Source organism: Passer montanus, unplaced genomic scaffold, assembly GCF_014805655.1.
Source record: "Passer montanus isolate IOZ18808 unplaced genomic scaffold, ASM1480565v1 scaffold99, whole genome shotgun sequence".
Taxonomy (NCBI): Eukaryota; Metazoa; Chordata; class Aves; order Passeriformes; family Passeridae; genus Passer; species Passer montanus.
In genome coordinates this window covers 135,497-159,038 of record NW_024375367.1, presented here as the reverse complement: position 1 = coordinate 159,038, position 23,542 = coordinate 135,497, and the positions used below count along the sequence as shown (strand labels likewise).

The 23,542-nt window shown below is 38.5% G+C and overlaps 1 protein-coding gene across 1 annotated transcript in view; it reads left to right on the top strand.

The window, feature by feature from the left end:
- Positions 1-22,727, top strand: part of FREM2 (FRAS1 related extracellular matrix 2) — a 119,907-nt gene extending 97,180 nt beyond the window's left edge. Inside the window, exons 17-24 of the mRNA XM_039696650.1 lie at positions 6,621-6,813; positions 9,328-9,432; positions 10,661-10,788; positions 10,878-11,012; positions 14,545-14,671; positions 15,184-15,371; positions 16,271-16,417; positions 18,101-22,727. Coding sequence (XP_039552584.1) covers positions 6,621-6,813; positions 9,328-9,432; positions 10,661-10,788; positions 10,878-11,012; positions 14,545-14,671; positions 15,184-15,371; positions 16,271-16,417; positions 18,101-18,613 — 1,536 coding nt within the window. The 3' untranslated portion in view covers positions 18,614-22,727. The remainder of the gene's footprint in view (positions 1-6,620; positions 6,814-9,327; positions 9,433-10,660; positions 10,789-10,877; positions 11,013-14,544; positions 14,672-15,183; positions 15,372-16,270; positions 16,418-18,100) is intronic.
- The last annotated feature ends 815 nt before the right edge of the window (positions 22,728-23,542 follow it).

Here is a 23,542-nt window from a genome sequence, read left to right as displayed (position 1 = left end):
TCTGGCACAGCTCCTAGTGTTTGCTGAAGGCTGCAGCTGTCTTGGCCAGTTCCCATGAACTCATGAACTGTCATAATACATACAGAGAAGGTCTTAGTTTTCTCTTTTTTTTTTCTTTGAGGCCTTTTGATTGTGACCCACTCTCTTTCTCAATTATTCTGTGCATGAGCAAACCCTGTGTGAGCTAGATGCAGCACTCCTTTCAGCATACAGCGTGACGGTTTGTTCCTGGGGTCTGCCCAAAACTGAAAAAACAAGCATTTATGTATCTAAACATGGACTTAGATGTGCAGTTTAAAGAACTTCTACCTAAAATTAAAGACGTGCTCCTCTTTAAATTGAGCTAATTAATTTGGATTAGAGTTCTGTCCTTGTTAAGTTCAGCTTTGATGATTAACAGTTTTCCTTAGGACAACCTGTAGTCACGGCCTGAAATTCAGTGTCTACATTTGGATATGTATAGGCCTTAGAAAAGGGGAACTCACATATTTGAGGGCAGTATTCTGGTATTTTCAAGTAGCTAACAAAGGGTGGGTTTTACTTCCTGGGGACATTGTGACTCAAGTATTACAGACGTCTCACATTCTCCCAACACACGTTCTAAAACAATGACAGATATTCATGAAAGGAAGTGAAAAAATGAGACAGTGAAAACCAAGCAAGTGACCATACTTTAATGAAGTGTACACTGAAGTAGTGACCTACACTTATTTCATGGACTGTGAAGTGTTATTTGATTCTGTTTCCTACTGTTATACCTGTTTGCTGTAGCCAGGCAGTTTGGCATCTGAAGGCTTCTGTGTGGTTCTGGTCAAGTATTTATGTATGGATGTTGCTTCCTGTAGTTTCAGCCTGTTGCCAGACTTGGAAGAGGGAAGCAAGGAAATTACCATTCAAACTAATTTTATTAATGACTGCTCATTAATCAGGTCTTTTATAGGAGCAAGAAGGTGAAGAACATGTAGTAAAATACTTGAATGTATAACTTTATACCTTGAAACTGTGGTAATTGAGTATGGCTGAACATTTCACTTTTTTCTCTTCCAAAACCAGTTATTTTTGGCCCAAACTGAAAATGTCTTTCTTCCAATATGTTCAGGTCACATTTATGCTGTACATTTTATGTCATTGAGCATTTCAAAATCCCCTCTGCAAACAGGTTTTAAAATCACTAATGTACTGCTGCACCTTATATGAGGCAGCCTGCAGAGGATTTTTATTACACAGAAACAGTATATTTCCAGCTTTATTGGAACTAGTTTTACCAAAATTGTACTTTAAGATGAAAACTCACCTATTCTGAAAATCTCACTAGGTGTTGTTAAAATGCAGACAGAGATTCTGTTTTCAGATTTTTCTATTCACTTTAGCGACCCCAGTCAAGTTTAAGAAAACTCGGCAACTCATGTTCCTTTGACATGGAACCTCACTAAAAGACAAACATTTTTTTCTCTAGCTGCAAACATGCATTTAGTAAGCTGTAAAGAAAAAAAAAACTATAAAGTGAATGCACCAGCTGTGTAACAAAGTCAGAGGTTACATTTTTTCAAGCGACTGGCATTTCAAGGCTGTATTGCATTCTCTTCTCCATTCAGACTTCTTTAAACAAACTTGCTTTGCATTTCACCTGTGACCTACCTGTCTGGGTGTCTTCTTAGAGCCAAATCTTAGTTTTGCCATACTGACATTGTGTAAACAGTTAATTGATAACATTGTTAAACTTGCGTGACTCAAATTCACAGACATCGCAAGTAAATACAATAGAAAATGAGACTTAGGGTAATTTGGAGAATAAAAATACAATTTTCATGTAAAATCTGTTTCATTGAGATACACAAAATAAAACACAAACTTTTGTTATTTCTAATGTCCAATTTTATCAGTACTATCGATGTACACAGACACACATACAGTGACAAGCTCTGCCCTCTGGAAATGTAAGCCAGCTAAATAAAGCATGCTATAAATGTAGAACAGAGTCCATGCCAAAAATCCTTTATTAAAAATATTTTTTATTTTAAATATTCTAAATTGTTATGTGACAGATTCTCAAAATAATTGTGTATTTTACCTAATGAAGTTTGACAGATTGCATATGAAAGGGGAAGAAAAGAAAAACATGTATAGAAACTCCCATTAATACTTTCTAAATCTTAAATGAGAATTGTCAGTATTCTAAACCAGACCTTATGATCAGTGATAATTTATCTCACAAAAAAAAAAGTATGAAACTCTTATTTCTTAGATCAATGTATAAATCATATTCTGCTCTCACACACGTGAATTTTGAGGTGCACTGTTTGATGATTATTTTATCTAAATTTTTCCAGATATTATCAATAAGAGTCTGTTCCCTCCTTGGAACAAGTTTTTTCTTCTGTCTTCTCAGGTTCTCCAGACCTGGCATTGTCATGGAGTATGAGACACAGTTTCCCCAGTTCATCTGGAATGTAGCTGTAGTCTGTATTTCTCTCCTGGTATCAGAAGACTAAAATTCACACCAACTTATTATTGTTTAAAATCAATGTTACTGAATGTAATTTTGTCAGTGTAACTGGTAAACTCTCCTGTGCATAGGATGCATGGGTACATAATGCACCTGTTCTGTCTCTCCACAGCAGTTAAGCTGACCTTACACTTACACAGCTCTAAGTCACCCTTTTGGTTTCATCAGTGTCACACTGAGATATAAAATGAACAGCTGGCTACTCCCAATAGGCTTTGCACTAAGTGCTGGAAAAGAAAGATAACTCAATGGAAAGAATGTTTTCTCATGTTGATCTAAACAGCATTATTAGGAGGGCTGGAGAAGTCAAACTCCTCCATCTGTGTAACACATTCCATTGATGCATTTTGGGGGGTAGGGTGGACAATGTCCGCTCACATTGACACAGCTTTCCTTTGCAGTTGACTTCCTCTTTATTTTATTTTTATTATATTGAAAAGATCCTTTCATATACTGTGTCTTGAGATTTTTCTCTTCTGCCTACAGAAGAAGAGACTGTAGGAATGAGAGGCTCTTAAAAGTTTTCATTTACTGTTAGAGATACTTATTTATTCAGTAATTCTCTGACTATCAGTGTTGTAGGTTTGCCTCTAGACTTGCAAGTCCATGAGTGCCTGTGCATGAAAACTCAAGGAGCTGTTAGCAACAAATTCTTCCTTCCCCATCCATACCATGAATCACACTTAAGGGCAACAATACAGATGGAAGCACATGAGTGCACAAATAAATTCCTAGGCTGAGGCAAGCAGCTCTGCTGTCCAGATACCTCTTGCAGGTTTTAGTAAAAGGGAACAGCCTTTTAAATTGTACAGTCCTAGGAAGTGGAGAGATTTCATATTTTGCCCCAGAGCAGGGGTAATATGTCAAAGGAGCAGCGTTCCTAGCAGACTTGCCCCAGAAGGGATCCTCCTACTAGATTTTGACCAATGGAAATAAACTGACGTCTCTAACACTATGGTCCCATCAAATGGAGGCAAGAAACCTCTAAAATGTGGCTTAGAAACCTCATTAGTGGATTGCTTTATGTAAAGCACGCATGAAGAGCCAATGATACATTGAAAGCCAAGAAAAGCTTTGTAATGAGGGGTGGTTTTTTTAGCTTGATGTGTTATCATAAGGAACTGAGCTAGAAGGAGATTTGTGGATCCAGGCCTCTGCCTTAAGTCTATATAATGTCATTCCAACACTAGTAAACTTAATCTATATCCTAATAGGATTTCATGGCCTCACTATTCTTGCAGAGTGCCACTACACTGAGGGCTGGAAACTCTTCGGGTTTCTAGGCTGTGTTTGTCATGGCCATCTTATGGCCATTTGTTCCCATGTCAGCACTATCTTTCATCATCAGTGGCCCTTCTCTGCACTTAGTGTCCTGATGTATATAGACAGCATTCTTACTCCCTTCCAGCCTTTGTTGTACTGGGCTCAACAACACTGCTATTTTAGACTCTTCTCATCAGATAGTTTTGCCATTCCTCTGATTATGTTGATTTCTTTTTCTGCAGTCTACAATGCAAATTAGACTTGTTCAAGCATGGGTGATCAAAGCTGTTCCAGATAAGCTCTCACTAGTGCTCTGAATAATGGCATGCATGCTTCTAATTTCCACCCCATTCCTCAGTTTATCTTAGGATCATAGCACATGGAGAGGGTAGGAAGGTCGTAGCTATGATGTGATCAACTCGCATAACAAAATTTTTTTCCCCTCTATTGTGTCTAATGAATGTCTTTCATTTCTACAGAAATCCCTATGACTGGTTTCTATTACCTTATACTTTAAGCTATAAGATTTCATCTCACTGCTATTATTCTAATCCTCAAGGTCATTAAATTCTCACTTTGATATTCCAGTCCTCTACTTTGTCATTAAGTATTATGTATGCTTCTATTTAAGAAAATAATGGACATATATTAAATCCTGTTCCACATACTTTTTTTCTCTTCCTTATAAGCAAACTAAATTTCAGATCTCTGACTTCAGTGTCTAATTCTTACTGTACAGCATCCAGATATAGAACAAAAAGGGAGATAGAAAAGCCAACACAGTTTGTCTGGGATGACCTTACAATAGTAATATATTTTTTATACAAGCAAATGTATTCCTTCACTTCTTGATACTGGTCCAGGAAATTTTTGAGGTTACTCCTGAATCAAAGGCAGACCATGAGACACTCAAGAGCTGCTTCATTGCTATATATTTTTGTTTAATAGAAGTGAGAATATCATGTTGTTACTTAGAGCAATTTAGTGAATTTGTGTCCAAAATAATTGCTCAGATACTCATGCAGATATTCTAAAGATAAACTTGCAACTTAAATGGTACTAAATTTTTTGTCTAACTTTAATTGGTCATCCAATATCTAGGATGAAGTTCTTGATTTTATGTAAAACCAACAAAGCATTAATATAATGTACAACTGTAGCATCTCATCTACCAGTCTGTGTTAGTATTTTATTTTTCAGTGGTGCCAGACTCTTTTCAGTGGTGCCCAGTGACAGGACAAGGAGCAGTGGCCAAAAACTAAAACAAAAAACATTCCACCACAACATGGGAAAGAAGGGTGGCAGAGCATTGGAACAGGCTGCCCAGTGAGGTCATGGAGTCTCCCTTTCTGGAGACATTCAAAACCCAGCTGGACATGTTCCTGTGTAACCTGCTCTAGGTGACCCTGAGTGGCAAGAGGCCTGGACTGGGTGATCTCCTGCGGTTCCTTCCACCCCTAAAATTCTTTGATTCTGTGATACTGTGTGTTTCCAAATGACCATTATCTAAATGCTAGCACATATTATGGAATGAGTCAAACAATATAAATCAAAAACATTTTGTTAGCAGAGAGTGCAGATCAAGGAGAGTCACGCATGAAAGTGAGTTATGGCAACTATGAACATTTGCCTTAATGAAGTCCTTAATTAGGTCAAAGTATTTAGTGAGTGCAAGCAGTAAATTTGTGGTCACATTATATTGGTAAATGTTCTGCCAGGCATTTCAAAGTGTAAAGCAGCTGTAAGGTGATGGTCATTCAGCCCCATGACTTGCTGCTGGTTGAACCCAGCTTCCGTGTAAACTTCCTTGAATGCTGGGGATTTTTGATAATGCAAAACACTCTTTAGAAGGATGTAAGGTAATCAGGGAAATGTTCAGATGTGCAAATTTATATATGGAATTTCTGTTGGAACTAAATCAGAATTCAACAGCTTTTTTGACATTGAAAAGTTTCCCAATGGGAGATGATGTCAATGTCTTTCCTTCTATGTATTTCAAAGAAAATCCAGAATGGTATAAAAGGATCTGGATTGCACATTTCATTCAGAGATGTGTGAGTGACAAAGTATTTGTCACCAAACATAAAGTCTCTTCAGACAGGCTTAGATCCATGTATCATGAAGGGCTATCTTTAGAGGTGACAGTTTACTGATACTATTCTTCTGTCTGTTTTCATTAAAAGTATACATAAAGAATATGTAATTCCTTCGTAATTACAGCACAATTGTTTGGTACAATGTATAAAGAAAGGCTCTATTTTTAAATCCATATCAGCTTGTGTATTATTTTTAGCCCTTCCAGACAGTAAAGAACAGAATGATTTCTGTATTTGCATGCAGCGTGTTAGCTATCATCCATGCACAGAGGAAGAAAGAGTTCCAGAGGTGGCTAAGTAGAGTCCAAGGACTCAGTCTTGCTATGACATCTGAGCAATTCCAGCATCTTCCAGAAGAGTTTCTTAGTTGATAGTAACACGAATGTAAACAAGAGTTGGTTAAGGCATAACCATAGAGCAAATGCAAAAGCATATTTGAAAAATTTCTAAAGCCTTCATTTGTAGCTGTTATGTTTATGTACTAAAAAAACCTGAGAAAAAGTGATGAGTCAAAATTCAGGGGGGTTATGTTTTATCAGTTTGAATTACAAAGATGAAGCTTAAAGGGATGCAAGCTCAGCTGAAAACCACTGAAACGTGGTTTTGCATTTCATCTGTAATTTACAATAAGAGAATTTCATTGAGTCACAGTATTTGTTTCAAGTTCTGTCTTCCCTTTCTCATGCATTTAGCTTGCCTGTGCAATGCTGCCATTCATGATCACTAACCCTGATATACAATTCTGTTTTTTATAGGTTCTCAACCTAGTGCAGTCCTATGTCACGCTGAGAGTCCCTTTGTACGTCTCTTATGTTTTCCACTCCCCAGTGGGTGTCGGGGGCTGGCAGCATTTCGACCTGCAGTCGGAGCTGCGGCTGACGTTTGTGTATGACACTGCCATCCTGTGGAAGGACGGGATCGGTAGCCCGCCTGAAGCAGAGCTCCAAGGTGGGTGTTGCGTTTCTTGCCATAGAACTCATGCTCTGTTACTAGGAGTGTAGTTTGCACACAGCAGGATGGTTTTTCAATGATTCCAACACTAAAAAAAATTTAATAATTTCATTTATTATCAGTTGCAATCTGTAATTTCCTAGCACTCACAGGTGTCTGCTGGAGTGTTCATGAAAATCATGTAAAGTTGACATCAGCTCTTTTACCACAAAGAAAGACAATTGTATTCTATATTTGAAGTGCATGTGCAAAATGTAAAACATTTATATCTACTCAGAACTTCATTATGTAACCAAATTCTGTTAGTACACAAGATGTTTACACTTTAATGAAAATAATTGAAGCTTTCCTGTGATACCATTTTTTTCTCATTATGAGTGGCCAGTTTCAGAAACTTTTGATATTTTGAAAATGTTATGAAACATTAAAAAGAAACAGAACTGTATAATGGGGGCCTGTCCTCTGTGTGAGAGTAGTAAACTCTGAGATTTTCTACAATATGTTAAATACTGTCAGTAAATGTTTGTGAGTATAACTAGTCAACAAGTAAAAATCTATCATTGCAGAATTGATCTTTTAAAAAAGTTCATTTACTTTTTACAAATAGTGACGTACAGATGTATGTGCAAGATTAAAATATATAGTTACAGCAGTGTGCTGCATTGTTCTTTTTATGCAAATTTACTTAATATTTCCCAGCATTACACTTCAGGTGTTTCCTATTTCTCTCAATCTAAGGTAGAATATAGGGACCAGCTGTAATTATGTACATACACAATTTCACGACTCCTGGGAACCTAAAATCACTTTTTGCTTCTGCTAAATCTGTATATGAGCTACAGAAATCATTGCTGTGCCATTTCTGTCCTTATGTTGAGAGCAGGAAATGAGGAGCAGCAAGGGGAATCTGCAGTCCATGAAGAATGAAGTCATGCCATGCTTAAAGAATAAGCCACATGCCGCAGATCATGTGATGTGCTAGTCACCAAATAACAACCAGGTCTAATTCTCTGTCTCAGCAGTTATGTGGTGCATCTATGCCACCATTTACCACCTTTAATTTTTTTAATTCTCTGTTTAAGAAGCTGATGGCCGCATCTTTGGAGATGCTGAACATTTTCAGCTCCCTTTGAAAACAACCAGTACAAAACAACCCTCAACATATCCCGGGCATGAAGAATGAAGCATGTGTCATGCCATGCTTAAAGAATAAGCCACATGCCGCAGATCATGTGATGTGCTAGTCACCAAATAACAACCAGGTCTAATTCTCTGTCTCAGCAGTTATGTGGTGCATCTATGCCACCATTTACCACCTTTAATTTTTTTAATTCTCTGTTTAAGAAGCTGATGGCCGCATCTTTGGAGATGCTGAACATTTTCAGCTCCCTTTGAAAACAACCAATACAAAACAACCCTCAACATATCCCAGTCTCACTTGGGCAGTATTTTTTCAGCAGTTGTTTTCTGGGCAGGAAGGGGTTAACTAGTTTCCAGTTTCTTTCCATACCTCTTAATTAATATAATTTTCTTACATAAATTCCAAGTAGCACTGTAAAGCAGTCAAGGTCTTCTAAAGTCCTAATTCATACATGAATATGTAGTTATTTGTGTTGTACCAAGAAATATGGTTGGTACAGATGGTTTTGTACAGGTGGTATACATTGTCACTGGTGTGTTCGATTTCCAGCACATTAATGGGGGAACATTCCTGTTTCCTTCTTTTTCCTGGCAAGCAGAATGGTGATACATCACTGGCTGTTTGTAAGGGAGTGTTGGAGGAAATGCCTAAACTCTAAAGATTTGCAGAACACCAGAAGAAGAAAAGGGTCTTGGCTGCAAGCAACAGAAGCAAACTACTTCTAGTTACAAGATCTTGTAATCTGAAATTAGAATATGTAAGGCCTGTGTTTTGTGCTAAATTCATGCCAAAAATTGCCAGCAATGCAAAGCCTGTCAGAAGGAGTTTCACAGATTGCAGCACCCTAGAGCAGATTGGTGTGGAAGTTCACAACCAGCTGCTCCAACTGATGCTGATGGTTGCTGCCTTGGCACAGTAGGCAGGGAGGCACTGATAAAGGGCATCTCTGAAGTAGCTTTCATTGACAGGAGTCAGCCTGAATACTTGGTGAAAATAAAAGTCTTCATTCTGCAAATCCCCCTGGCAGCTGACCATGCTTCCTGAACCTCAGCACAGAGTGTTTTGTGGATTTTCCTGAGTATACTAGAGCAGCTGTGTGGGTCCATGGTAACATGTAAAAGCATGGCTTTGCAGGGAAGTTCCCTGTATGCTTTGAAAGCTACATCACGTCCTGAAAACTCAAGGCCTCACTGTGTAAGTTGTTGTTTGAGAAGAATCTGGAGTCAACCCAAAAAGTACCAGTGGGCCCCCCAAACACGTGACATGCAAAAAAGAGTGGGTCTGGTGTTTCACAGGAGTGTGATTTCTTTGTCACCTGCAAGTGGAATTAGTTGGTTAATTAATTCCTGTTAATTGGTTTCTGCTGGCAGGTTCCCTGTTCCCGACCAGCATGCGCATCAGTGAAGAGGGACGCTTGGTTGTCAACTTCAAGACTGAAGCCCGGTTTCATGGTCTGTTTGTTATGTCCCATCCTGGTAAGTGTAACCTACCCTTTAGCAGCACTACAGAATAAAGAAACCCTTCCCAAATTTGATACTGTTCCTCCTTTTTTTATATTTCTGCTTCTGATGGCTGATTTTTTTTTAGATACTATGCTGTAAAGATACAGATTTTTCCTCTGCTTGAGACTTCTTACTTTTCCTTGATGACTGTATTCAGGTTGTCAAACTTGTTAAAATATACATTAATCTGATGGAAGGCAAATAGTTCCACTTGATGAAGAGCCTGATTTATGAAGGATGAAGATCTATGCCATTATGTCCATTAGGGATCTATAGATATATGTTTTTAACCCCATAGATATAATTACTATTTACTTACGTTGCCATAGAAATTTACCATTAAAATTTCTTTTCTAACTTGAAGCTTTTCTAGAATATTTAGACATTTTTCTGAAACTTTTCTAAGATATTTAGACCTTTTTTAGAAAGCAAGAAAAGTCTTGTGTGGGCATTGTATCATTCTGTTAATATAACAGCTTTTCTAAGATATTGAGACCTTTTTCAGAAAGCAAGAAAAAGTCTTGTGTGGGCATTGTATCATTCTGTTAATATAACACTCTCACTGACATTCAGTTAGTCATTGCTGAAGACCTGTTCCTGCAATTTAATCTGTTTAAACCCCTTTAAACCCACTCCCTTTTATTCAGAATAATTACAGGTGTAAGACTCGGTCTACAGACATAAATCTGAGCATGAATGCCAGCTATGGAAAAGAATATCTAACTAAATTAAATCTGCTGAACAACACTGAGAAGAGAAAAAAAATAGGAAACCTCTTCTAGTTTAACTCAGGTTTTTTTAACACATAAAACTCCTTTATGGTGCTTCTACTTTTTCTCAGCTGTCCTCTAGTGTGTTTGGTTTTGCCTATAGGCAGAGACAAGTTTAAAGAGGAGGGATTATAGATCTCTGCCATACCACTCTCACTGTTTTGACTGTCGCTTAAATTTATTCTTCATACAGTTCTTTCGTTGTGTACAAAAGCAGCTGCTGAATAGACACTTGAACAAGAATCAAGGAGGCCCAGCTGAGCTGACTGTAATTTATTTTATTTTCAGTTAATAAAACCCAGTGCCCTGTGAAGGTATTAACATCCGCTATGGCATTATGGTTTATAAATCATTGAGAATGTTTTTCAGGCTCTGAGAGTTTGCAATGAAACACTAAAGGTGACAAATCTGTCTCTTTGGCATGTTTCTAGCTTCATCTCTCACTTCCATGGTCATGTCAGCTGACCACCCGGGCCTCACTTTCAGCCTCAGCCTGATCCGAAGCGAGCCAACCTACAACCTGCCAGTCCAGCAGTGGAGCTTCCTTTCAGACTTCGCGGTAAAACCCCAGCCCTCACTAAGTCCTCGACTGCCCCAGCCTGTTATTTGGGATGCTGGTGGTACAGCTCCCTCTCTCTCTGTGTCCAGGTTCGGGACTATTCTGGAACGTACACAGTGAAGCTGATAGCCTGCACCACTGCCCCACATCAGGAGTACAGCCTGCCCGTGATCTGCAACCCTAGAGAGCCCATCACTTTTGATCTGGACATCCGATTCCAGCAGGTACCATTCCAATGTCATCTTTATCATGTTTCCTTTCTAATTTGATTGCCATTTGTTGGTCTTGTAATAATAGTACTAGAAAGTGAATTTCTTGCCAGTAAGGCAATCCTAAATTGGTGGGAGAGCACATACTCCTCTCCTGCTAAATAACCATTAGTTTAGGGGACAGTTACTGTGATGCAATAGTAACATTTGGGGGTTCTTTTTTTGTCTGTTAGATTTGGTAGTAAGTAGTTTTATCAGATAATTAGGAAAATATAAAACTATTATTAGAAGGTTTTCATCTGACACCAAATCAGAGTTAGGTCTCTGGTATTAAAAGTGGAACCTCCAGAGGAAAATTAATTCAGTCTTAAGATAGAACTTACCTCACTGACTGTAGAGGGAAGTGTAGATAGGCAACACTCCTTAGCTTTAAAACTCACAAAAGTGACCATAACAAATCTGCACCATAGCAATATGGATCATATGGAAACATATGGTAACAGGCAAACAGCATACCTTTCACAAAGCCCAGCTGTGAAGCTCTGTAGCTGGGAAAAAATTATGGAGAAGTGGATTCTTCTGTAGAAAACATTGGTTTAAAAAAAAACAAACTGGAGGTCATGTTGAATAGTTAAGAGAACATGAGCTGCCAGCTTTCCAGGTTATCAAAAGGGCTACCGTGACCTTGGGATGTGTAAGGAGGAAGTTATATAATTTCTGTTATCTGGGGCCAGTACAGCCAATCCTGGAACAGTGTGGCTGTGGTTTCATGCTCATTAATAGTATAGATTATGCTATTAAATCATCTTACAGAATAAATCCATATCAGTCAGGGGTACACAATCACTTTTCTGTTGACTTAGCCAGAGTACACAAGGGAATGTATGCAGTCTTTATGCTTTCATTTGGCATTATGCCACCTGTGGGAGAACAGATGATTCCTGATATGGCATTAAGTCCTGGCAAGGAAGAGAGATGATACACGATCTGATGTGAAACCTGCCTCCTCAGAGTTAACCACATTTCAACATTTTGAAGAAGTTTGAATGGAATGGGTGAGGGAAATTTATACTAGTTCAGCACTTCAGCCTTTGTCTGGCACTTCTAATCTACTTCTAGGGACTCTAAAGCAACTCATAGCAATGCTAAACCACAATTTGTTCCTGATCCTAGTATGAGCAATAAGGTGTTGATATTTCAAAGAAAGGTCAAAAAATGTGCAAAAATCATTGCAAAATGGGCAAAGTAGCCTAGGAAGAGACCTAACTCTTGCCTGGAAGTAGCCTACAAGTAAAAGCTGTGGCTAAGAATTAGAACTGCCTTGGAATAAATAAATGGATACTGTAGGGTTATTATATTAGCGAAGACCTTAATAATACAGTATATGGAAGTTTCAGGTGCGTCAATTCAAAATAGGCAGAAGTGCAAAGTTGCAACAATGTCACAGACTGTGGCCAGCTAAACCCCCATCATCAACAATTTTCAAATGAAGACCAGCTCTCTTACTTGAGATACTCATAGTGAAACAGGCTTGGGCTTTTTGTGGCCCATGATAGTTTTTCCATCTGATCACAGATGGAAACACATGTCCCAAAGCAAGTCCCAAAAAAGCAGCAGTACAATAGCACGTATTCAGTAAGCAGTATCGAGCACTTTACCTCTGAGGCTTTTTAGTCATTCTGCAAAACTGAATAAGCATTGGTATCCATTCTTTTACAAATGGAGTTTTAAATGGTTTTAAACCATTTACAAATGTTTTTTTAAGAATCAAGAAAAAAATTTATGTGCTGTTTCCCCACTGTTTCAACATTTCCTTTTTTGACATATATCACCTGCATATCTCCTTTTTCCTCTCTCTGTGGCCCCTGAGGAGTCAAGCAGGTAGCCTGAAACTCTAGTGAGACTTGTATTAACACCATCTCACTCTGGAATTCCCTGAAAAAAAAAATTCAACCTCCAAGCTTTGCTTTATCCTAATTATTTCCTCCTCTCCTTTCTTTCAATGTGTATCACTATTTCCTGACAGAAGCCCTTCCATACTCAGGATACTTGTTGTCCTGGGATGAACCAATCTCAAGAGTGCTCTGTTCCTTGAGGTACTGAGTATTACGTGGGCTTTGATCCCATGGGTGATCTGCAGCTTCCCCACATCATCCATATGCAGTTGATGGACATGGGAAATAGGCAGAATAAATTGACCGTTACTCTTCTCACCCAGGAGATCCTTACAGATTGTTTTGTAAGAACTCTCATATAAAATGTCTCAAATGCCCATAAAAGTAATTACACTTAAACTACTGTCCTAAATAACACAGCTGGAAAACAGTTGTGCTAATCAACTATTTGTGCAACTACAACCCAATGGCCTGTTTTTCAGGCATTTAGAAAGAAACATTCCAAGGGAATGAAATTTTTTATCTTTTTGGTTTTTTTTTTCTTTGTAAAGGCTGGGATGGTAGGGTTCCTTTTTTCTAAAGAGTAGCACTCCATTTATAAAAAGGTTTGAGCTGTACATTCTTCTTGCCAGATCCTGTTGCTTTGATAGTTTTGGGACTCTGTTGTGAAATGGACCCTTGTCCATGAGCCAGAAAGAACATTTTCTTTGTTGTTTTCTTTCCTTCCTGTCCACACACTTATACATACATATACATATATATACATAAATATGCATATATATGTTAGCTTTTTTTTATTTGTTTAGTGTCCTCTTGTTATTTTTCCTCTTTTTTTTTTGGATATATGTGTCTTCCACATTATTTCCTCAGGTACTTGCATCCTTTTGAACTTTAGGCTCCCCCAGTTCCTCAATTCACTGTATAATTTCCCTTTTATTATGCCATGTTGCTTTATAGTTTGCCTTTGTCTTGCCTCAAAACCACTACAGCCTTCTTTCTTGTTTTATGGTCCCATGAAAAATTGCTGCTGAAAATATTGATTAATTTTATACTTTTCATGTAATCGAGGAAGAACCATAGATAAGTGTGTCAAATATATAAATACTAGCATAAAAAGATGTTCAAATGATTTGGTGCATTTTCACATCTGATATATCTGCAGCACATTAGAAGAACAGATACTTGCAAATAAATCTTCAACAATGTGTGCTTTCAAATATTGACAGAGGATCAGAAGCAGAGGTGGGACTTGTGTGTAAGAATGAAAATAGAATAGAAAAAACAGGCTGTGGTAACTCAGAGACAAGTTTTTGAGGGAAAAGTTTTCCTCATGTTACCCCGACACATAAGTTGCTCTGGACACCTCCTTAGCTGGGATGTTGAAAAATATGGTGGGAAGAAACTAACCTAGAATACTATCAAATATCAGAGAGGCAGATAATCCAAAGGTTGTTTGCATATAAAATACATAGCAATATATGTCTAATACCAGGAGATCTTTTTATTAAACTGTATTATTGCATGTAGATGTGCAGAGCTGGTAAGTAATGTACATTGGGAGAAGATCATGCTTTGTTTTAAGAGTTTAAGATCATGCTATGTTTTTTCATTAACAAGTCTTGTTGAAGAGCCTTATGGTTTTGTGATTTTAGGTCAGTGACCCAGTGGCTGCTGAGTTCAGCTTGAACACCCAGATGTTCCTCCTCTCCAAAAAGACACTGTGGCTGTCTGATGGCTCAATGGGCTTTGGGCAGGAAAGTGACGTTGCTTTCTCAGAAGGTATAATTGTGCATAGATCATGCACATTTAATTTCTGTTCCACACTATCAGGATCCTGTTGCTGTCTAGGAGTAAGGGTTTGTGCTGGTAAGTAATGTACATTGGGAGAAGATCATGCTTTGTTTTAAGAGTTTAAGATCATGCTATGTTTTTTTCATTAACAAGTCTTGTTGAAGAGCCTTATGCTTTTGTGGTTTTAGGTCAGTGACCCAGTGGCTGCTGAGTTCAGCTTGAACACCCAGATGTTCCTCCTCTCCAAAAAGACACTGTGGCTGTCTGATGGCTCGATGGGCTTTGGGCAGGAAAGTGACATTGCTTTCTCAGAAGGTATAATTGTGTATAGATCATGCACGTTTAATTTCTGTTCCACACTATCAGGATCCTGTTGCTGTCTAGGAGTAAGGGTTTGTGCTTGTTGCACTAAGCTTTTTAACAAGGCTTTATTTGCTCAGCCCCAGAGCTGTGCTAAATGTTCAGTCTAAGCAGATGTGAACTGTGTGCACTGTTTGCAGGTGATATCATATACGGTCGGGTGATGGTGGATCCAGTGCAGAATTTGGGTGATTCCTTCTACTGTAGCATCGAGAAGGTTTTCCTGTGCACAGGAGCTGATGGATATGTACCCAAATATAATCCATCCAACACTGAATATGGGTGCCTTGCTGATTCTCCATCCCTTCTGTACAGGTTTAAGATTGTGGTAAGTGCTCTAATTCTGTGAGTCTGTGAGGATGCTGAGATATGTATTTTAATTTTTTTTATAACTTGCTTTTATCCAAAACCCAACTGTTCTTTAAAATGTTCTTGACAGCACCAAATTTTTTACTTGAACTCCAGGCTAACATGAACTGATGGAGGCAGTATCTTGCCTTTTCCCTCCTGGTTCTATTCTTTATCTTTCTGGGAGCTACCTTCAGTAAGAGTGGGACCCATGTTAGAATCCCAAGACAGGCTTTTTCTCTGTGTTGTCTGTATCTATGGACCATAGAGAGAATTTTAGGAGACATGCAAGTGAGGGATTGTAATTTGTTTCATGTTTAGCCATCCAAAATCTAGTGTATACTGCAAAGTTAGCCATCCAGGTTGCCTCTGTAGTCCACAGGTAAGAGAAATACCTCTAAAGTTGGCTCGGCTGGTCTAATTTCCTTCCTGAACATAACTGTAGAGTAACCCCAGGTAACTACAGACCTGATGCCCAACATTTAGAGTTAACTTTAAGTAAGATGATTATATAGTAATCTAAACAAATTTATGTGACTTTTAATGAAATGAAATGGAGCTTCTTTAGTCTGGGAAATAGACTTGTTACTTTCATTTCAGACCACATTTATATATCTTTTTTATTTAAGAATTGTACTATGGTTGCTCTCTAGTGCTTTCCCCTTTTATTCCAGAAAGACAAGAGATTAGGTAGAAGTTAGTACAAGTCAGATGGGACCACAAGTGCTTCTCGTGTCTTTTCTCTTGTAGTAGTATTACCCTAGACTACATAAAATATCATGTTTAAACTACACAATTTATTCATTGCAAATACATGCTAAAACTGTTTTTCCTTGTAGAAATAAATCTGTATTTTACAAGATTTTTCCCTCCCTGCAGGACAAAGCTCAGCCAGAGACACAAGCCACAAGCTTTGGAAATGTACTTTTTAATGCAAAACTTGCAATAGACGATCCTGAAGCAATTCCATTAGTTAAACAGCCAGGCTCTGATGGATTCAAAGTAGACTCAACTCCCCTATTTCAGGTATGATTTCTGTAGCATAGTGGCAAGAGTGCTGAACCAAGGAAGAAACACTTGCACAGGTATTGTTGTTAACTGTAAGTCAAATTGAAACCAAAAGAAAGATTTATTCTGATTCTAGTGACAATCAAACACAATTATAGATACTTAGAAACTTATAGATATAAAATCTGGAACACTTATTAAAGTGTTTCTGTTGGGATACCCTTGCTTTTCTCTTGTATAATTCCACAGGCTAACCAGAAGTTACACAAATTGTTCTTGCACATTTCTTTTAAGAAGTTAATAAGATTCTTGTTGTACACTATTGTTTTTTTTCTTCCCATCTCACTTCTAAAAGACAAAAAATTAAAAATCTTAAGCATTTATAGTAAGCTTCATCAAAATCAAGTTGATACTCATGGTTTTCTGTACAATTCTTGCCTTGCAAACTTGCACAGTGTGAAGCACTGGAAAGCCTAAAAAATTGACAGCTAAAGCATGCAACTATTTCTTAATAATATATAAACCTTCAGCTGTGTACATTCAGGTCTTTGATCTATACAACCCAGCCAAAAAGTTCTCTCTTTGCTATTTGTCTCTAGTATTTGCAAAACTGCATGCACAACTCAAGTGCATAAATTAGTAGGAAAAATATTAAGGAGACTTTGATTCTACTCCTGGCCACTTCAATATTAAAGGTCCAATTGTAAGCAGTACAGTACTTAACAAAAAGGCCTACTTAAAAGTATAAAAATAGTTTCAAATCTGCACCCAGGAAAATGAAATCTCATTTTTTATGTGAGGAATCCATTTCCATGGATTCCAATGCCATGATTTTTGGTCCTCTTCCTGTCAAAAAAATGAGAATATGAATAAACAAAAGTATATCCTGAAAAATACTTGGAAAACCAAAAGTAAATTAGAAAATATGTTATTTCTCAAAATAACAAAACTGGGCTGCAACTATTCAAATTAACAGGCAGTAGCTTTAAGATAGTATTCAGACAAGTCTATTGCACCTTGTGGATGCCAAATCTTGTACGTATCCAGGAAAGATGAGAGAAATTGAATGAAAGTAGTATCATCTCACACAGATTGCAGGGACCCACGCAATCCAGAGTGGATATAATTTTCAGGGACCTGTGGAAATTGACTGTTCCAACACTGTGCTCAAAGCAGGGTCACCTACAGCAGGTTGCCCAGACCATGACCACTTGTCTTTTGTACATCTCTGTGGAAGGAGGCTCCACAGGCTCCCTGTTCCAATGTTCAACCATCATTGCAGTAAACAATTGCTTTCTTATGTTTAGATGTTTAGATGGAGTCACAGCCAGGGCCTAATCCCTTGGTATGCTGGGTTTGGAAGTGCCTTTTCTGCGGCCCATCCACAGCTAAAGATACTTTGTATGGCTTTTGGTACTAATAGCACCAAAACCATGCCAAGGCCATAGCCTTCTTCATCTGCACTTGGTAGCTACAGTCTGACTGTGGAGAGGAATGGAGACGAAACCCTCTGAAAATTTTGGCAGAACATACAACTCTTCTGGTGTACATTGCCACATAGACAGGAGTTATCTGTGCATGAGTTTGAAAGTGCTTGTCCAGGCATTCAGTTCAGAAGAGAGACTGATTTCCTCTGCATTTAGTGCTGTCCATATTTAGTGTGTGTGTGTGTGTTTAAATACAAAAAATGTTTCTTTCCAGGTGTCTTTGGGTAGGGAGTGGTATGTGCATACAATCTACACCGTGCGTTCCAAGGAGAACGCTAACCGCGGAATCGGCAAAAGAAGCGTGGAGCACCAGTACCACTCGCTCCTCAGTGCTGGGAGCTCAGGAGCATCCACACGGAGAAGGCAGAAGAGGGGAGCTGAGCAGGCCCCAGAACTTGCAAGAGACATTGGAGTGGAGAGCAACCGAGGAACGAACATACAGCACATAGCCCTGGATCGCAGCAGCAAGAAGCAGGTGCCTCAAAGGGAGATTGCACTCAATGGTGTTCTCCCCAGGGAACTGAATAACCAAAGTGCAGGAATCAGCTTAGTCACAATCATTGGTGGGGCTGCTGCCATTTTCCTTGCCATCTGCTTAATTGCAATTATCATTTTGCTGCTAAAATGGAAACAAAATTCTGACAAGAAGGAAAGCACAAACGAGTCAGGCAGCAATGAACCAATGATGCTACCACATAATTACAGCCATGACAGCTCAGAGGTTTGATTCCAAGACCACAGTATTCAAACCAGAGTGTCCAGAGTGCCTCATAAAAACTCTCGAACTGCACATTTTTAGCAGCAGATAATGGTGACTCATGAGGAGTGTGTTTCTAGGTATACTTGAAATTTGTTATCCTGAGCTCTTACTGCCATTATCAACAACAGAAGAAGCTGAACGAAACCTCCAGCTTTGGATGAAAGGAAATGTCCCTGATGTCCCTATACCATGCACTAATTTTAAGCAGCAATTCAAGGGACTCCATTGTAAGGGAGACATTATTGTTGTGGTTTTGTTTTCTGACATTTCAAAAGAATAAAAGAAGCTGAAAAAAGGTGCTATATATCCTGTCTGCAATAAGAGAGGAGATTTCTTTCTTCAGAAACACATAATACTTGAGAGGAGGGATCCTCACACTCTTCTGTAAAATTTTGTACTGTTTCTCATAAAGAACTCAATGTCTACAAATAGTTTGAAAGGTGATGGAATTTCTTAGGCATGGATCCTCCCTCCTGTAAGTTTTTTACGTCACTTAATCTGTACCAGTATTTTATTTTTTGTTTGTTTTTTTTCTTATATGTAACTGATTTTTTTCAAAAGACAGCTAGATTATACAGCATAGCATTATAAACATTTGCATGTCACAGGATTCAATACATACTCTTTCCTGCAAATTCCTATTCATCTATTAATCTGAATTTTTTTTTTTATAAATTTATGTTTCTATAAAGACAAAGAATGCAACAAATCCAGGAAAAAAATTTTGGTTTTCACTAAAACTGGATACTTATGTCCTTTTAAGTTTATAATGGATCATGGAAGTGTTGTAAGGTAAATTTTATTTCTTAGTGCACATCCACTGTTGAGAAATGCAAGCATTAGTATTTCAGTACCTAGAGAAGATAGATTCAAAATTCAGAGGACAAGGTTCTGCTGAACTGAGCCTAGGAATCATGATATTGAATCCAGCATAGTTAGTTATCATACTAAATAATAAGAAGAGAAGAAAAAATTAACCTTTGATTGAATCAAGTAGTATTTATTGCTGTATAATCATAGCATATTTTGACAAACATGCTGGGTCATTGTTGGGCATTTTTTAACGAGTACTTCTGCAGGAGTAATTCTAATTTTCTCTCAGCATTCTTGATTTAGGTAACATGACAAGTTTGGATCCGCAGTGTCCTGTGTCAGTTTTTATCCAGACACAGCCTGTTCTGTCCCTGTCAAATCCTTGGCTGTGAAAGCTATGTAACCTCAGGAAACTGTCCCTTTAGCATTTGATGTAAGTAAGTCCTTTAAGTCATACAATTGTAGAATGGCCTGGGTCAGGAGGGACCCTCAAGGTCATGTAGGTCCAACCCCACAGCCATGGGCAGGGAGACCTTCCACCACACCAGGTTACTCACAGCCCCATCCCACCTGACCTTGAACACTTCCAGGAATGAAGCATCCAGGACTTCCCTGCACAACCCGTGCCAGTGTCTCACCACCCTCATAGTAAATTTCCTCCTAATATGTAAATCTACTGTCTTTCAGAGGCAAGTCATTGCTCCTTGTCTTATTGCTACATCCTCGTGGGAAAAGTCCCTCCACAGCTCTCTTGTAAGCCCCTTTCAGGGACTGGAAGATGCTGTAAAGTCTCCCAGAGCTCTCTCTTGGCCAGACTAAACAGTCCCAACTCTCTCAGTCTATAGGACAGGTGCCAGAAACCTCTTGTCATCTTTGTAGCACTCCTTTGAACTTGCTCCATCATATCCATGTCCTTCCTATGTTGAGGCACCAGAGCTGGATGTAGTGCTCCTGATGGGCTCTCACAAGAGAAGACTAAAGTGGCAGAACCATCTCCCTCATCCTGCTGGCCCCACTGCTTTGGCTGCAGCCCAGGATATGTTGACTTTTGGGCCTGGGAGTGCATGTTGCCTGTTATGTCCAGCCTCTCATCCACCACCACTCCCAAGTCTTTCTCAGCAGGGCTGCTCCTAGTCCATTCTCTGCCCAGCCTGTATTTGTGCTTGGGATTACCCTGGCCCAGGTGCAGGACCTTGTTGAACTTCATGAGGTTTGCTCACCTCTCAAGCCTGCCCAGGTTCCTCTGGATGGAATACCTTCCCTCCAGCAAGTCAACCACACCACACCACAGCTGGGTGTCATCTTGCTGAAGGTGCGCTTGATCCCACTGTCCATGAGATTGTCAAAAAGCACTGGAGTCAATGGAGTTCTCAATAGAGTTAAACTACCTAAAATCTGAATAAGAATGTTGAGACTGTGCTAAAATGTCTCTTCCCTTCCACCACCACCATCTTGTGGTGGGGGGTCGAGGCAGTCCCCAGTACACTTGGCATTTGGTGTTCCAGGGATCATGCTGCAGAGATCAGTTAGCAGGGCAGGATGAAATCTGAAAGCAGCCTGTAAGCACACAATGCTGCCTCTGAACTTTAAAAAAAAAAAAAATCCATCCAGAAGTCTTTCTGGCCTGGTTGTGGGGGTCAGTCAACACAGACAGACCTGACCTGGTAATTCTGCATGTTTGTCCTGTAAGCCATAAAGACTCAGGTTCATGAAGCTCCACTGGCCTAGGGATATCTGTGCTGTGATTCATGGTACAGTGTGAATATACCCATAGAGAGACTCGTGCTGGTATGTCTTGCACTGGATTGTGTTGTTATGACTTCACTCATTTAATAGGATTTCATCAGCTTTTCACAAAATAAGTCAGGTCAGGATCTCTCCTACCTTTTCTAGGTTTTCTGAAGGTGGTGATTAGACAGCTTAATTGAAGGATGTTTGCAGGGTCAAACTCCATTACTAAACTCTTGCAGTCATCTTTTATTTTAATTAATCTGAGTTCTAGCCTGAAACAATTATCCATAAGCCATGCCCAATGCTTTAGACCTTTACCCCAGTCACCTGACATCAATTTGCTCTTGTAATGAAGTTTCTGGTTTTGTGATTCATGTATTATGTGTGCAAGATTGATCAAAGGCTTAATCCACAGATACCTTTTATATTTAGTAAGTTCACCACTACGTTGCAAATGTACACTAAGATCAAATTTGCCTTTGTGCCTATGTGTGACATCACTGTAAGAAAAGCAGAATTTCTCTCCTAGAACCTGCATGTTTTGGTAATAGCAGCCAATGATTCAACGGTAGAATGGGACACATGTAAATAATAAAACATTCTAATATTTATGAAATGCCTGTTTTGTATAAGCAGAGATGATCTTTTTTTAAAAAAATATATATAAAATACAGAAATTAGATGTTTATCAGTAGAGCTATTTTTCTGCTTTTGAATTTTACCAGACCAAAACATCATTAAAGGTGTTTGCAGGCAAAATCTTTTTTTAATTCTTACTTGTTTTTATAAAACCGTATCAAAACCCATACAAGCCAAATATTTAGTCCAGTAAACAACTTGATCACTGCTTTGAACAGTGTCTGATTAAAACTTCGTAAAATATTTAGGTTGATGGGGATAATCAGACTAATGTTTTTGTAACAGTATATAAAATTATAGTGCAAAATGACGATAACAAAGAAAAGGACAAAGCAAACACTGAAAAGTTGGACAAGCATGAGTAAGATTCCTGAATCAGATACCAAAGTCCTCTTCCTGGGAAAAAAATCACAATGTTTTCAATAAGGCATGCTGGATTTGTCCCATTCTTAAGAAATTGGATTTTTTACAATTCAGTGAACTATAAATACATCTGCAGCATGCTTTTCTTTTTTTTTTTTTTTTGTTATGGCTTCAAGGTTTCAGATTTCAGCAAGATGTTTTGGAAGCTTATTAACATTTTTCCTTTTACTTAACAAGTGGCCTTGTTTATACTAACTTGAATAAGTGCCTCGTTCCCAATGATGTGCACAAATATATTAATATTTATCTATCCAAACAATAAACTGAGTATATTTTATATATATATATATATTTAATCTATTTCCAGATTGTGTATTCAATCCTCTTTTCCCTGGAGATGCTTATTCTGCTAGCAATAATACAATTTGTTTAATCATTTATACAATAATTACTGTGTTTAAATTTGTTATCAAGCTGTGATATTTATTTGGAACAACTTTTTGCTGATGTCTATGGCTGTGATATTTGGCATTTGTATCAGGAAGAAATAAAACTACTTCCGTTTGGTTACCGATCTAAAGTTTGTGTATAATTACCATGCTTTGGAGAGAGGTCAGTAATGGAGTGTTACGAAAAACTTAATTTGCCACATCAGTGGAACACAAAGTTCCTGTGTTTGCAGTAAATCTCACTGCTTTGTTCTTCAATTGATTGTTTTCTGGTCATGAAGGGTTCAGCACAGGGGTTGTTCTTTAATCTTTGTGGTTGTACTCATGGCTCAGAGAGGGATTTCTCTTTCAATTCCAGAACATCAGAAATCTCTAGATACCTGTGGATCCTTTGTAGGCTGAATTGCCATGTTCCCTTGTGCTGCTGGCAGGCTTTACTTTACTCATCTCACTGACAAGAAAAAGTGACTCTGCAGGGAGCAGTTCCTTTGTTCCTTTAGGGCTGGTGTTGCTTCTAGTCAGGTCATCAGATTTTTTTTTTACCTATTGGCAAATGTATCACTGATAGATGTAGACACATATGAAGAACTATGATGCAGAAAGAAAAAGCCGCTCTGAACTTTTCCCTTCTCACCCACCCAGGTAAGCACTGACCTCTGACTTCTGTGTGAATTTAAACAATCATTTACGTCCTTTGCTGTCAGAAAGGTCATGTTTCATGGCTAGTTACATGAGTGACATAATATACTTATCAATGTACCTTGCAATTAGGAAGGACAAGCCTGAATGCAGTGATTCCTGATTTGCTACATGTATTCCCTTCTGCTACCTCAACCTGCTTATGTGGATATTGGTCAGCAGTTATTTAATCTGAAAAGCCCCGTGTCCTATCTGTGAGCTC